The sequence below is a fragment of the Cataglyphis hispanica genome, chromosome 2 (assembly GCF_021464435.1).
Source record: "Cataglyphis hispanica isolate Lineage 1 chromosome 2, ULB_Chis1_1.0, whole genome shotgun sequence".
NCBI lineage: Eukaryota > Metazoa > Arthropoda > Insecta > Hymenoptera > Formicidae > Cataglyphis > Cataglyphis hispanica.
This window is the reverse complement of record NC_065955.1, coordinates 2036452-2051085: the sequence shown is the minus strand read 5'-3', so window position 1 is coordinate 2051085 and position 14634 is coordinate 2036452. Positions and strand designations below refer to the sequence as shown.

The window sequence follows — 14634 nt, the reverse complement described above, 5'->3', positions numbered from 1 at the left end:
AAATATTCCTCACGATTCAAAGGAGACTCTCTACTGATTCCCGAGATTATCTCCAAGAGAATCTTTAATGAATTACTTTCTTGCTATTAACTCATCATGGTAAACGCGATCTTGAAGATAAGTGATTTCGGGTAAACCAAAGCGACATTTAATTGTAGCTTCACTTACGGCTACTACTAGAATTCCTCGTTTGCCGCGGAAAAAAAAGAGCACATCCGCGCCGTTCGTGGTAAGATCGCGAGTGAATCGATACGAGAGGTGGATGTACGGGGTCCGACCAAGCCGATGGTGCACGGAGGATAGAAGATGAAGAGGGGGAGGGGGCGCTTTTTGAGGGAGATGTTTCGTTCGTTGGCAGTAGGTTTTCCCCCACCAGCGAGATACTCCCGCAGGATAATCTCCATCCCTCTTTCTCTCTCTCTCTCTTTCTCCCTTTCTTTCGCATCGATCCCTCTCTCTTCGCAAAACTCGCTCGTGTTCGTTCTCGTCTACCCCTCTTCGCCATCCCTCGCGTACGCTCGGCCGCGTATAACCCCCGTTCTGCCCTGCCTCTCGTGACGTTAACGCCGGAAAAATGGGCTGGAGGGGCTGCAAAGACGTGGCGTGGGCAGTGACGCGTGTGCACGCAGGAAAACTCTTCTTATTTATATGCTCCATGCTGCCACGGCGAATCGATATCGCGTGAATTCTCCCGACGTACGGAGCGTACGAGGGGGTGGAGGAGCAGGAAAATCGGGAGAATCCCTTTTTCGCGTTTTCCAAGCAACGTTGACGGTCACACTTTGCAATTTTTGTTGCACTTAATGATGCAGAAAGTTTTTGCGTTTGAATTAGTTTGATTATCTCAATTCGAACCATCACACATACATTAATTCCATTAGGATAAAAATTACGATTTTGTATTAAATATCTTTTATAATTTATAAGAACATGTTGCGTCCGTATCATTATTTTGAATATTTCTTATACGAAGTTTGATTTTAATTAATATTTTAATTTAGATTTAGATAAGATACGGGAGAAAAATTATTATATTTTTTATACGCAAATTTTAAATTAATGTCAAAAAATTTTAATTTTCTAAACAGTGTTTGCCAAACAAATTACATATGCAGCTAAAAATGCTAATTATTTATGAAGGTTAATATATCATAATATACAAGAAGAAATTTAAAAAATAAAAGATTTTATTATTTCTAAATAATTAAATATTTTGCGATTGTTAATATAGGAAAATTACATTTGTTTACATAACAAAGAATATTTTTCAAGGCGAAATAAACATTCTGTCATATGTATTTTATTTATAAAAATATAGAAAAGAGAGATACATGCTTGTTTACTCTCTGATTCGTTCTCATATGTTGTGTTTTACAGAAGAGCTTGCGTAAATTACATTCTCGAATAAATCCGCGTGTTACAAGAGCGTGGCATAAATTGTGAAATCATGTCGCCGAGGCGAGGTGGAAGCAACGTAAGCAATAAAACGCGCGTTTATTTATGCGCTTCATGCCGAAACGGCGAATCGATATTTTGTGTGAATTCTCGTGGAAAAAGGACGGTACCCTCATGCAATGGCTTCCGTTGTATCAATTTTCCGCGTGGTTCAGTTTCTTTCTTAGTATGGTTTATATAAATCAAATTTATATACAAGGAAAATATATATATATATTAAATCACGGTATATATTATATTTATATCTAACGATACGAATATCACATTAATAAGTGTGTACCTATTATTGCATATTTATTCTATTTATTTTACATAAATTTTCTCTTATACTTTTAAATTTTAGTTGTTAAAATGCAAAGAACGCGAGATACAATAACAATCTTATTTCAGAAAATTTGAATTGTCAGATAACAATCAGTCTTCTCTATAATGAGATTATTTGACAGTACATCGTTAAAAAAAAAAAAAAATATTGTAATTACGAGGATAATTATTTTCGAGTTAGCTTTTAAATGCTAAGTTTAAAATACATGAAAATAAATTGATAAACAAATTTTTCATGCATACCTTGATTCATCCTTTAATATTATTCATCCACTGTGATTGTCAGTTATACGTACTCTCTCATAGCTGACAATTATTATCTGCAACGAATATTTTGCTGCAACCTTTTACAGACGCAATTTATTCTTTTTTTATTTTTTTTACTCCGGATGATTATGAATGTATTTTTTTATTTTTGCGACAGAGCACGTGTGTTTTATTGAAATAAGTACTTCTTTCATTATCATTCGACATGCTAATTTCTATGGTAGCTCGTGGTTTTATGCTCATTCGACGTCTTTCACATAGAAAAAATTAATCTTCTGTATGAACCATCCATCTCTAGAGAGAATATTCTGCAAACATATTCTGCGTAAAAAGAAAGCTCCCGCTTGGCTCGCAACAGCGAATCCCGAGAACATTTACCGCGGCGAACTGTGTTTGTTTCCTCGCACAACGACGCGCTCTCCGCGAGAATCTCTTCCATTATCTCGCACGTCTCTCCTGCATCAATGCATGACGTCATAAGTGAGAGAGAAGAACAGGAGAACGGAGCGCGACGCGAATGCGAGGGATGAAAAGTCAAGAGGGAGAAACGCACTGGCGTTGGAAAGACGGTTGAGGCGGAGGGTGGCGAGAAGGATTGGACCCGAGGGGTGAAGGGGGAAGGAGGGGGCTAGAGGGTGCCTCACATCGGGAGGCGGATGAAACGTAGTTGGTTCGTATCAGCATAATGTAGATACCAACTCCTTGCTTCTTCTTCCGAGAGTTTCGAGGTTCCGGAGGGCGAGCGGCTCTAGAATACGCTCTGCGGGCGAACTGGGTGATGGTGGTGGGAGGGAAGGGGAGAGGAAGGGAGTGGATGAAATTGAAATGGAACTACCCGAAGGAACAGACGGCCCCGCGGGTTTCCGAACCCGGCGAAAGATTAAAACGCGACCGAATGGATGCGAAGGAAAGTTTTACTATGCGACCTCCCCTTCCCCCGCATTTGCCGAACTATGCGCCGACCGAATCGGAGGGGTACCGATTCCAGAATATCTGAAAGCTTTCCGTACGAAGTTTGGGATGATACGTTTTTAAGGTAAAGACCATGTATAAATGTAAGGGATACAGCGCTCGCTCTTCTGGTCGGAAAACTTTGAAAGAACTATCGGTTTTATCGGTTAGTTAATGTTAATTAGGCTGATATTATCTCTTGATGTTTATCTCTACAATTGCTCGCAACAAATTGAACACAAGCAAGTAACAAAATTCTGTTAAATAAAATGTAGAAATTTTTGTTTAATTATTTAGATATTTACTTGGGTTTTTTATTAATTAGATATTTACTTGATAGTATTTTATGCATAATTAAATAATAATTTATTTTCCTATACATTACAATAAAAAAATATTAATAAATAAAAAATTTATACTATGATATGTTTTGAAATTAGATTTCTCGAAACAATTTATTATACGTATAGTTATTTAAATATTATAGGATGCTTCTTGAATTAAATGCGCCGCGTTACGATTCTTCAAGAGAAATTCTGCAGAAAGAATATGCACTCTTTTAATTTCTCTGTCCTTACTTCCCATCCCAGTCTCTCATTCTTTCCATCGTTGTCCGAGAAAGGCGAGCGCGTGGCGGTGTGAAATGAAATTAATTATGAGAACGTCTCAACAGGTGGGTGTAGGCGTCTTTAATCTCCTCCCTCTGCCACGTTGCTTGTCCTCTCTCTCCCTCTCTCGCTCTCTCTGTTGCTCTCTCTTTCTCCTGAAAGAAGCTTCCGCGGAAAACGAGATTCGATACTTTGGCCCACATTCACTTCACATTTCGAAAATATGAAAATTCTAATTAAGATATCGCACTTTTCTCAACACTTATAATCACAAGTTAGTAACTACCACAATCCGAATCAATGCCGCAAAGAGAAACGAATTATAGACGTACTTTATTTAATTCATCACTTAGTATATTTTACATTAAATAGAATAACATGGAAATATTATATAAATTGAATAACATAGAGAGATAATAATAAGAATACATCGTAGAAATGCGGAAAAACCGCGATAGTTGTGTAGTGACCCCGATATAAAATCTAAACAAAATTATCTAGCCGCCGGATGTCGTCGGCTCCTTCCCATCTCGATCCCGGCGATGCTTCTCGAAAAGTTCCCCAAGGAAAAACAGCCTTTGTGTCTGCACGCAGGGCGTCAAAGTTTTTACTTCGGCGAATGCATATATGCAGATTTATGCGGTCTTCCTCGCGGCGCGCAAGCGAAAGGGGCAACCGAAGAAAACGTGGTGCCCGAGGCTTTCCCACGTTCGGTACCGACGTGAAAAGTCTACCTTATACCCGCGTCAAGATGAGGCAGGTGTTTAACGATGCGGACGGTGACACGTATCGATGGCCATTAATATTCGTACAAAGGGAACGTGTGCGGTAAGGGACACCGACCTTACGGTATAATAATAACAGCAGCCCCTCCTCGCGAAAGCACTCGATTTTTAGGCAAATTTATAGATCATTGATACTTTGTCAATGTCCAGGATCGGTAAACAAACCGGATCCCGCCGACATATATATATACTACAACTTAATAGTTTTATAATCACATGTGTTGAGGAAAGGAGGAAAAGTAAAATCGCAAAATAAAATGTTTAATTCTTAAACGATGTGATGTAATTAAAGTTAATATAAACATTGTTTTAATTGTTGCCAAAAATTTAATTTGACGTGTAAATTCATTTGTATACTTAATTTGAGAAGATTATTTTTTACTTCTTATATTATTATGTCATTCTCAAACACTTAGTTATTATAATTTTATTTATAGAATTTTATGTTAATTTATATAAAGAGTGAAAATAATTTAAAAATAAAATATGAGTAATCCAATTATATCATAAGTGTAAATAATTAATTTTTATTATACTATTTCAGAATTGAAATACTTCTCTTGCGTATTCTTGCCTTTAACTTGCCCGCGAGCGTATCATTTTAATGTCAGTGTTACGTTATATCTTATTACATTTTGGGTAAATCATTAACTGCTGAATTAACATTGACAAAAAAACATTTATAAATTTTTAAGATATTATGAATCAAATATTTATAATCGATTTATACTCAAATCAAGTCACGAGTAAAATAATTTATGAAATAGATTTATTACGTCATTAAAAAATTTTGATTATTTGTTCAACTTAAAAAAGATAAGAAAGATAAGATGCACAGGCACACTTTATTAGAGAAATCGCACAATTCTTTACATGAAAAATACGGGAAGGAGAAAAATTCCTTGCTCGATCCGGTTTCTTGTATTTCTTGGCGCTCTCTCGTCATCTCTTTCTCTCCCTTTCCCGTCGTTTCCACGTTCTTTCTCTCCCTCTTTTTTTTTCCTTCCCCTTCCTCTCTTTCTTTCACATCCACCCACGATCAATAGTGTGTATTCTTGATGCGCACACATTGTATCTAAAGAGAAAATTCGTACGCGCTTATATGTATGTGTACGCATGTATGACTCTACATTCATAACGCCGCAAATTGGAAATATCCTAATTACTGATTTTACTGATAGTCAATTTTGCAAGTAACCTCAAATTAATTTTAACACAAAATTACAAAACAGTAATTGCATATGCAAGGTTTACGATATTGAACGCACGCGAACGATTGCTTTTGATAATTGAAAGTCTATGAAAATTTAATTGGATATATCACTATTTTTCACAATTTCTGTATTAATTAGTAAATATTATGTATATATATTTTTTTTTCCTTGGAAAAATTTACAAAAAATGTAAATGGAATTTTCTATGCTTTCGATATATGTTTTTTAACATATCATAAATAATTTTTATATCACTGAATTCTAGATCAAGAGAGAGAGATGCTTTTTCAAAAATAAAATATGAAACGAAACAAATTGATTAAAAATTTACTTTTTACTGCAATGTGAGGAGAATTTGGATTCTGCACGTAACGTGTTTGCGTTACATGTAAAAGTAAACTAACTAACTAAACAAAGAAACTAAATACTACTATATACAGATGAAATTAGAAAAATGTTCTTTGTCTTCGCCTATAATCGCGCGATGGTAAGCAGAAAGCGAAAGAGTGAAAGGGCGAGACATACGTGAAGAAGAAGGGAAAATCCGAAAAGGGGAAAAAATCAACAGAAACGGAGGAGAAGCAAGGACAAGGAACTATAGCGGGAACTTTTATCCTACCGGCATCACCGAACTGAAAGCTTTTTTCCAGCTTTCGAGCTTTTATACGCTTACCTCTCTGCCGACGCAAGCTTGCGCGAAATGTAAATCGCATTTTTACTTTGCACACATGCATAGTTACGCGTATTTAATTTATGCAATTCAATGTTTTCCAGTTTCCACAATTAACTTACAATTTCTTCTACAAAATACCAATATTTGCATTATTATTTTAATTATATTATTTTTTTACACATTATTTGTATATAAAATATTACTGACATCATATGATATCGTTATCTTACTTATCTAAATTATAATATTACTAGTAATCGTAAAAAAAAAATGATAGCGATGTTGTCGTATTTCCAATCAATAATTTCAATTTTTACTTTATATTAATCATTATATCAATAATAATTCTAAATATTGCGCCACATATTCGCTCTATGGCAATAACGATCATCCTCCACCTTGGTTCGCTTCAGCTCACTTTCTCGCGAGTTCTTTTCTCATCCTGCGAGCTGGTTTTTGCGGCATTCTGTTCGCGCCCTCGGATGCCGGTGATGAATGAATCTTGGCGAATCTCCAGGATGGCGGGCGGAAAAAAAGATATCCCAGCCCATGCAGGAATTACTCGAAGACGATGACGTTGCAGGGGCGAGGAGGAAGGAGAGGAGAGGAGGGGAGTGAGGAGGCCGAAAGAAGAAACGACAACACGAGCGGTCGGGGGTGCATGGAAGCCGAAGAGAACGGGAGAAGTGTCTGCCGACGACGTCGGCATTTCGTATGATTGATCGAAGCCGCTGTAGCTCAGGCAGATGATCGTTAATGATATCTATCGGCTGAGAACCCGATCCATTATTAACGCTGTCATCAATAACATCTTTTCCGCGAGCCTTCTCCACCTTCGTGCGTCTTGAAACGCGATATGGGAAATGTAGGGAGAACCGCCGTTAGATAAGGGGAGAAGAGAGTGCCACTTTTGAAAATTACGCAAAACTGTTTTAGAAAGTAATACTTCTAGGGTTAAATAAATTGTACCTTCGCCGAAACGCAAATTAAATTATTAATATAAAGGAGATTACTTTTTAAAAGATATTTTTTTATTTTTTATAGAATTCTTTATTTTGCAATATGTTATTTATTATACATACATTGCATCTGCATAAGAATATACATGTATGTTTACAAAGAGACAATTTTATTTTTAGAAAATTAGTATTTCGAGAAATTAGAACGATTATCAAGTTTTATGTCAGAATTTATTTTAATTAATCACACATATTATAATCGTATATGTATTCTTCAATTTTATCTGTTGATGACTTATGATCTCTTTATATGTGAAACTATATGTTTATATCTCGAAGGTTAACTAATGAGAAGGTAACCTTGGTCCACAGATTCGAAGAGAAACATATGCCGAGAATCCGAAAAGAGAGGTAGGCGTCGCGCGACGCCTTGGATCGATCGGAGTGCGCGCTCAACTCCAGACCAACATGGACCCGGATTTACGGGGCTGAATTGAGTAGAAAAAACGAGAACACGGTACAAAAAAAAAAAAAAAAGGATACGAGTTTCGCCCTATAAACTTGTACGCGCGAACACGCCGGTGTCCGACTACGCGCATAAATTCAACAGAACCATATTAACTCTGGAAAAATCCCAGGTTCTCTGTTTTACATGCGCTACCAAAATAACATTTTTTACTTTGTGCATGTTATGAAAGGAACAAAAGTAATTTATATCAAAAACTGTTTATAAGCATATTAACTGTACAAGAATTAATCGAATTAAAGGCCGTGCGATATAAAAATATGGATACTCTATTATGAAAAGCTTATATATATTTTACAATAACTTATGAATCATACAATAACATTTAATGCTAAAGCATTTTAAATGTACATATTAATATTTCTGAATGTTTCAAAAGAAATTTTCATTATTGTTTGCAAGAAAAGTAAATTTTTCTAATAGAAAAATATAATAAAAAAAGAAATAAAATTAAAGCAAAGCTTTGTCTCTTTTATTTTTTCTGTTTTCTTTCTTGTTTTTTTTTTTTTTTTAAATTTCTCGAACTTTTGATGATTATAATTTTATTGCTAAAAAGTTAACTAAAGCTCTATGAATAAAAATAAAAATTTATATAAATGTGGATCTATTATTTCGTTGGCTTTAATAGCAATTAATTAAATGAGAGATATAATTGACATTTGCGAAATTTAATAAGCAACAATTTCAACATGGTGCTTTTATGCATACGCCTGAATAAAATTTCTCGCACAAAACAGTTACCTTTTATTTTTTTATCGTACGAGCATTCTCGATGCAATGGCGTCGAAAGGAAGAAGGGCCCTAACCGAGTAATGGGGTGTCGCCGGCAGTCGCGCATTTATAATTTCTGTCCCCAATCCACCCCACGGCCATTCTTCGTCCTCTTCATTCCTTCTCTCTCGCAGACTGCTAACATGAAACAATTGCTTTCTGTACTGCAGAAAGGAACAAAACTGTCTGGAGTGGCGCAGGCAGGTCGACTGAAAAGCGCAAGATGAGCTATCGCGATGTCTCAAGAATTCAATGGCGTTACTCTGTTCGGCAAACAAAAAACAGGATGCTCTTTTTCGAAACTGTACAACTTATTGGATCCTAAAATATTTTGCACACAACTACTCATTAAATCATAAATTATTTGACGAAAAAGGGAGAAGAGAAAAGGTAACTTATTTTAATTTTTTTTCTATCACGATGCAATATGTGTTTATGATTAACAAATTTAACAGCAAATCAACTATAAAATTCATAAATTATTGCTAACGCCAATTAGCGACTTGAGCTAATTTTGTGTATTAAAATATTTGAATAATTACAATTATTTCTTTGCAAAATATAATATCTATATAATATTATTGAATAAAAATATTATGTATGATTTCTTTTATATGTTGGTATGTTCTACGATAAAAAATAATTATAAAAAAATTGTAATTTATATTATATATATTTTTCTCCGCGTATAAAACCAAAAAACATTGAAACTATACAAGGTAAAAGGCTTATCTTGATTTAAATTTTAGATGAAAGATATGTAGTATATATAGAATCGGAAAAATTTAGATTGCCTTGAAATTCGCCGTGAAAAGATGCGAAAAGTTCTTTATAATAGATACTTAGATATCAAAATACATTACCTTAATCCACGAGCGACATCTTCGGAGAAGTTTTCGCGGCGTGAGTCCGTCATAGAAGAGAACAAAACGGCGCAAGCTGCGCGGCGTGTCCGGTCGTCGTCACGGCGAGAGAAGCCGTTGGCCCGCGAAACTCGTTTTGACTTAATTTATGCATCGCGGCCCGAGCGTGCGCGCCCCACCTCGATCTTCGAGGCCCCTTTTGTGCAGTTATTAATGCGCCCGGGCCACTTCATTTTCACCCTACGGCACGCCGGTGCACGGCGCGGCGTCAGGACGAATGCATCGCGCCGTCGTCTCCTACCTGCCGTTCTTCCGTACCCGGACCGATTCGTTCCCGCGTATGCAAATTGAATCGCGTCCATACGGGAGAAAGAGACGGCAAGAACGAGAGAGGAGAGATTCTTTCACTATACATCTGCCGGCGTCGAACAATCGTCGGAAAAATAATAACTGTTTTTACAACAGAGAGAGAGAGAGAATACATTGCCGGGCGTCAGAGTCGGCTCCTCCTAGCAAGGTCGATCGGCAAGTTTCGAGTGCGCTCTCTGCGAGAACACTTTTGACGAGGTCAAAAGTTCGTTAATTCTTTGTGATCCTATATGCTAAAGTGAACTCGTTTCACAATGATTGATAGAAATCTTATACTTATTTTTCTAAACAGATGAAGCGGTCAATAATATGCAAATCATATATTTATCGTTAATAGAATAAAATTATCTTGTAGGAGGTCAAAATTGTTTTTATTTTCAAATTATATAAACATGTAATATTTGTATGTTATATCTGAAAAGAAGTAAATTATTTTACTAAGGATCAGAGAGAGTGAGAAAAAGAGACTATTTTAAAATATTATACTACATGTACTAAATTATATAAATTTTGATTATATAATTAAAGCCGAATATAAAAGAGAATTTATATTAAAATTGCAATCATATTTAAGTATCTTACAATTAGCTAGCTTGTAGGAAAACCATTTATATCCTGAACACCTTTCCTGGAAAATATATGAAAGCAATCAGCCCAGCATGATACTAAATTCTAATTTATTCCGGCAATTTGATCATTGCCGCCACATATTGGCACGGAAACTTATTTTATCGCGTTTATAAATCTCTTAGAAGCGGCTTAACGCGCCGTAATCGAGAACGTGAGATATTTTCTAATGTGAACATTACATTAGCTTTGAGAATCACTGAATGTGGCAAGACAGATATCTGTATTACCCTCTTGTAAGTCGATAATAGGGGTAGCTGTAAACATAAGGGTTGTCTGCAGAATCCAATCCATGGATGAACGATGCGCGTACCCTCTGTTAAGGGGTAGTTGAAACCTATTTATTTTTTGTAGTCGGTAATACTCGTATGTGCAGAATATATAGGGTGTAACGAGAATATTGGATACTATTTATTTTTTACAACTTATTTTTTTATTGTGCATAATTCAGGAAGAATATAGACCTTAATCTTAATATAACTAAATTAAATATCTTACTTATTGTTAGATATTATAGAAATATAATAAATGTAGGAAAATAAATGGAAAACAATTTCTATAGTTTTTTATATAAAAAAATACTAAATTGAATTAAAAAGCATAATTTTTTACAATTTATACATAATTAATATTGTGTAGCATTTTTTTGTTTTAAATGTTACAAATAATTTGATGTCTTATTAAATCTAAGATTAATTTATTAAATCTCATTTACACCACAGTCTCTCTCTCTCTCTCTCTCTCTCTCTCTCTCTCTCTCTCTCTCTCTCTCTCTCTCTTTAGTTTAGTTTATGAAATTATAAGAAGTTATGGAATTATTTTTAAAATTTGTTTCTTATTATATTGGATATAATGTACTATATCTGTAAGTGATAACATTGCGAACAATAGAATAGTTACTGTAAATATTACTTTTGAAAACAATATTAAATTATTGACATAAATTAATTTAAAAAATATACTTTTACATGTATGTTTAAAAATAATTTTAAAGATAAAATTTGATTAAATATTTTTATACGCTCAAAGATATATATATATATATATATATATATATATATATATATATATATATATACATATATATAAGATATTCAGATGGCATACTAATTACAAGTACCTTGTTCTCTTGTTCGGGTGAAACACAAGTCTCAGATTATCTTACACGTTAATTACGCAGTAATTAACTCTCGTTATCCTTGTCTCGGTATCAGATGCGTGGCTAAGTAATGGAAAACCGATGGAGCGCGATTTTACTTTCTTAAAGCAGTATCTCCCGCAAGCCCGAGTCGCCGCCATCGATGTGGAATAAAAAGTGATGATGGCGTTTATCGACCCTCCTACATCCAACCCTGCAACCCCCTAAAAAAGACGCAACAAAATACGACGTTGCTGGTTCCAATCCGACGCCATTAAAACTTAATTTCATGCCTGTTACTCGCCTGTATTTTTAACGATCCCGATAAGCGGGCCACATCAGTTTTTGATGTGTAACAAATTCAACAAATTTGTCAATGTGAAGCTTGACTCATCAATTCTTGACTATAAATTTAAAATATTTATTTTATCTTTGTTTTAAAATTGTTTTAAGATTGAAAATGATTGAAATGATATGATTGAAAATTGAGAAGTTTTCTGCGAATGAAGTTTTCGTAGCATATAATAAAAGATCTTTCATTACTAACTCAAAAAATATTTATTTTTTAAGATTTTAAATTAAAACTTAAAAACGTCGAATGTTTTTAGAAAGAGAAAATTGATGCCAGAATTTCCGGAGAAAACTTTTTGTTCTTAATTATGAGAAAATATGTGTCATTAAAATAGATAAAAATCATTCTTTATTTAATTTTATGAATAAGAGATATTATTTTAATATATTTTCAATTTGTAGTTTTTTTAATTTTAAATTATAAGGATTTTATTTTAAAAATATCATCTAAAAATCCTACATCTCTCTATAGAGCGAGGACATATGTATATCTGTATGTCTAGGCTTTTTATAAAATACCAGCTTAGAAAAATTCATTGCTTTGTAAAAACATGAAATTTTTTCATAAACCGATTTTCTATCGATTTTAAAATCTACAACATATATAAAATCTAATTTTCTTAACATTTATTTAATCAATTATTATTTATTGTAACTGGAAAGATTGATAATTAATAAAACGATAACTTATTTATGTACACCATTTTAGAAGCAAAATTAATGTTTCATTATTTCTAGATGCTATTGTATGGAGATTTAGATTAAAATGCCAAACTAAATGTCAGCAGTGACTTTCGGGGGTTTCAATGCTTGCGGTATATGAAATAGGCCAACTGAAACAGGTAACCGAAAGCGTTTTCAGCAACAGGTATTGATACCCTATTATCCTCGCGCCATCGATTCGATTGGACCCGACCCTCACGTGGCAGGTACGTGACACGCGCTCAGGTAAAAATCACTGCAGGTAGACATCGATTACCGTGATTGTAGTGTCACACTTGAAATGTCAACAATCAGTAACTTTAGAACGTCCTTTCTTAGGCCTTAACATCCTTAGAGGGCCGAAGGTATAAAGATTATTGCTCTATATGTATTTATAAATTTCATTTGCGAAAGGGAAAATATAAATTTCACTATTTAAAACTTAATATAATTGCAATTGTAATATTGTAAAAAAATGATTATATCTCTTTCCATAATCTTATCTTATAGTTTTATCACACGCTTATCGCAGGTTTTTATGAAAATGATAATAAAATAAGAAATTTTAATGTATATTTTTTATTTCTTAGATTTTGTTTAATTATTGATTATTTATAAATTTAAACAATTTAAAAAAATTAATTGTTAAAAAATTTTGACAATTATAATATTTAATGCGAACATTGAAGCAATATCAAGAGATACGAAAGACGCCATTACACGAATGGAAAATGCGATTTGTATTTCTGATCGAAGGACCACCCCCTAAACTCCATTCTTACCGCCTTCATTCCATGTGTTATATAATGAGTTATACAAGGTCAGCAAAAATTTATGGCTGGTCTGACAATATTTTTATCTATTATTTGAAAAAAATAAGAAACCTTTCTTTGCAGAGAGTTTAATAAAAAATTATATTAGTTTGAAAATAACATACTAAAATTAATATTTATAAATATGAAAATATGTGTATTGAAAATAGAGCAACTATCTTTCTACCTCAAAAATTAATCTATTTTTTAAGAATATCTTCTAGCCATTATTTTTAATATAATAAATATATATAAAAAATGATTTTATTTTTGTTAAATTATATTGTAAACTGGAATATTTACCAATTAAATTATTTTTTTATAAACATAAAATTTTAAATAGCATAACTTTTTATAACTTTATCACACATCAGATAAAATGTATCATTCAACATAAAAGAAAAAAAATCTACATAAGAGATATATAAATTTTAACTAATTAGTTAGAAGAATAATGAACGTGTTTGATTGTGTCTAGTTAAAAGCATCATATAATTCTGTATATATAGAAAATACTGAAACAATTATTTATTTTTTTTTTTTTTTTGCTTTTAATGTAATTATTTGGTATTGGTAGTAATATACATAATAAAAATAACTAATCATCTTATTCATTCAGAATTGAACATGATGCGATCATTATATAGATAAGGATTTAGAATTTCCATAAAAAAAAATAATAATAAAGATTCTCATTGCATATCGGAAGCATATTAAATAGGATGATTATTGAGAATAAATTCCAATAATATATTTCTTAACGAGTAGGAAAAGGAAAAGAACACTCTCGGATGCATCCACTAATTAATGATAATGCACTTCTTCTTCAGAAAATTCCATAGAGAGGCGCGGATCCATTCATTCTGCACTCCGATCATTGCGATATCGGTTTGCAGCCGCGATCTCCCAATTAAGGGCAATTTCGAAATTTCCCGAGGCGGCTCGTCTTGGGAAATTTTTCTATCAGAGCTATCGTCTGCGAGGAACGGCGACGGGGAGGGGAGGGAGGCAACGCCGGAGAAATCGCTCGGGCGCAATAAGTCAAATCTTGTTTGCGAGTCGGTGCCTAGTTAGGACGACTGACCGGGTCTGCCGTGTCGAGGGTTCGACGCGCGGAGATGGGCTCGGCGGGAGGAACAAGAGAGGGTGAACCTCGAAACGAGTCGACGAACGGGGAGATTGAAGCACCGAGAAGAGCGGCCGGTAGGTGAGGGACGGGAAGGTGAGTGCGCGAGTACC

At 34.1% G+C, this 14634-nt stretch overlaps 1 protein-coding gene across 4 annotated transcripts in view; it reads left to right on the top strand.

Moving 5' to 3' along the window:
- Positions 1 to 13067, top strand: part of LOC126856527 (UPF0489 protein C5orf22 homolog) — a 569513-nt gene extending 556446 nt beyond the window's left edge. Inside the window, exons 7-9 of one of the 4 annotated variants that reach the window (XM_050605139.1) lie at positions 7609 to 7753; positions 8704 to 8923; positions 12620 to 13067. In XM_050605139.1, the coding sequence (XP_050461096.1) occupies positions 7609 to 7651 (43 nt within the window). In that variant the 3' untranslated portion in view covers positions 7652 to 7753; positions 8704 to 8923; positions 12620 to 13067. Of the gene's footprint in view, positions 1 to 7608; positions 7754 to 8703; positions 8924 to 11606; positions 11811 to 12619 lie in introns of those variants that run through there. The other 3 variants (XM_050605104.1, XM_050605113.1, XM_050605122.1) reach the window with 3 other exon arrangements.
- The last annotated feature ends 1567 nt before the right edge of the window (positions 13068 to 14634 follow it).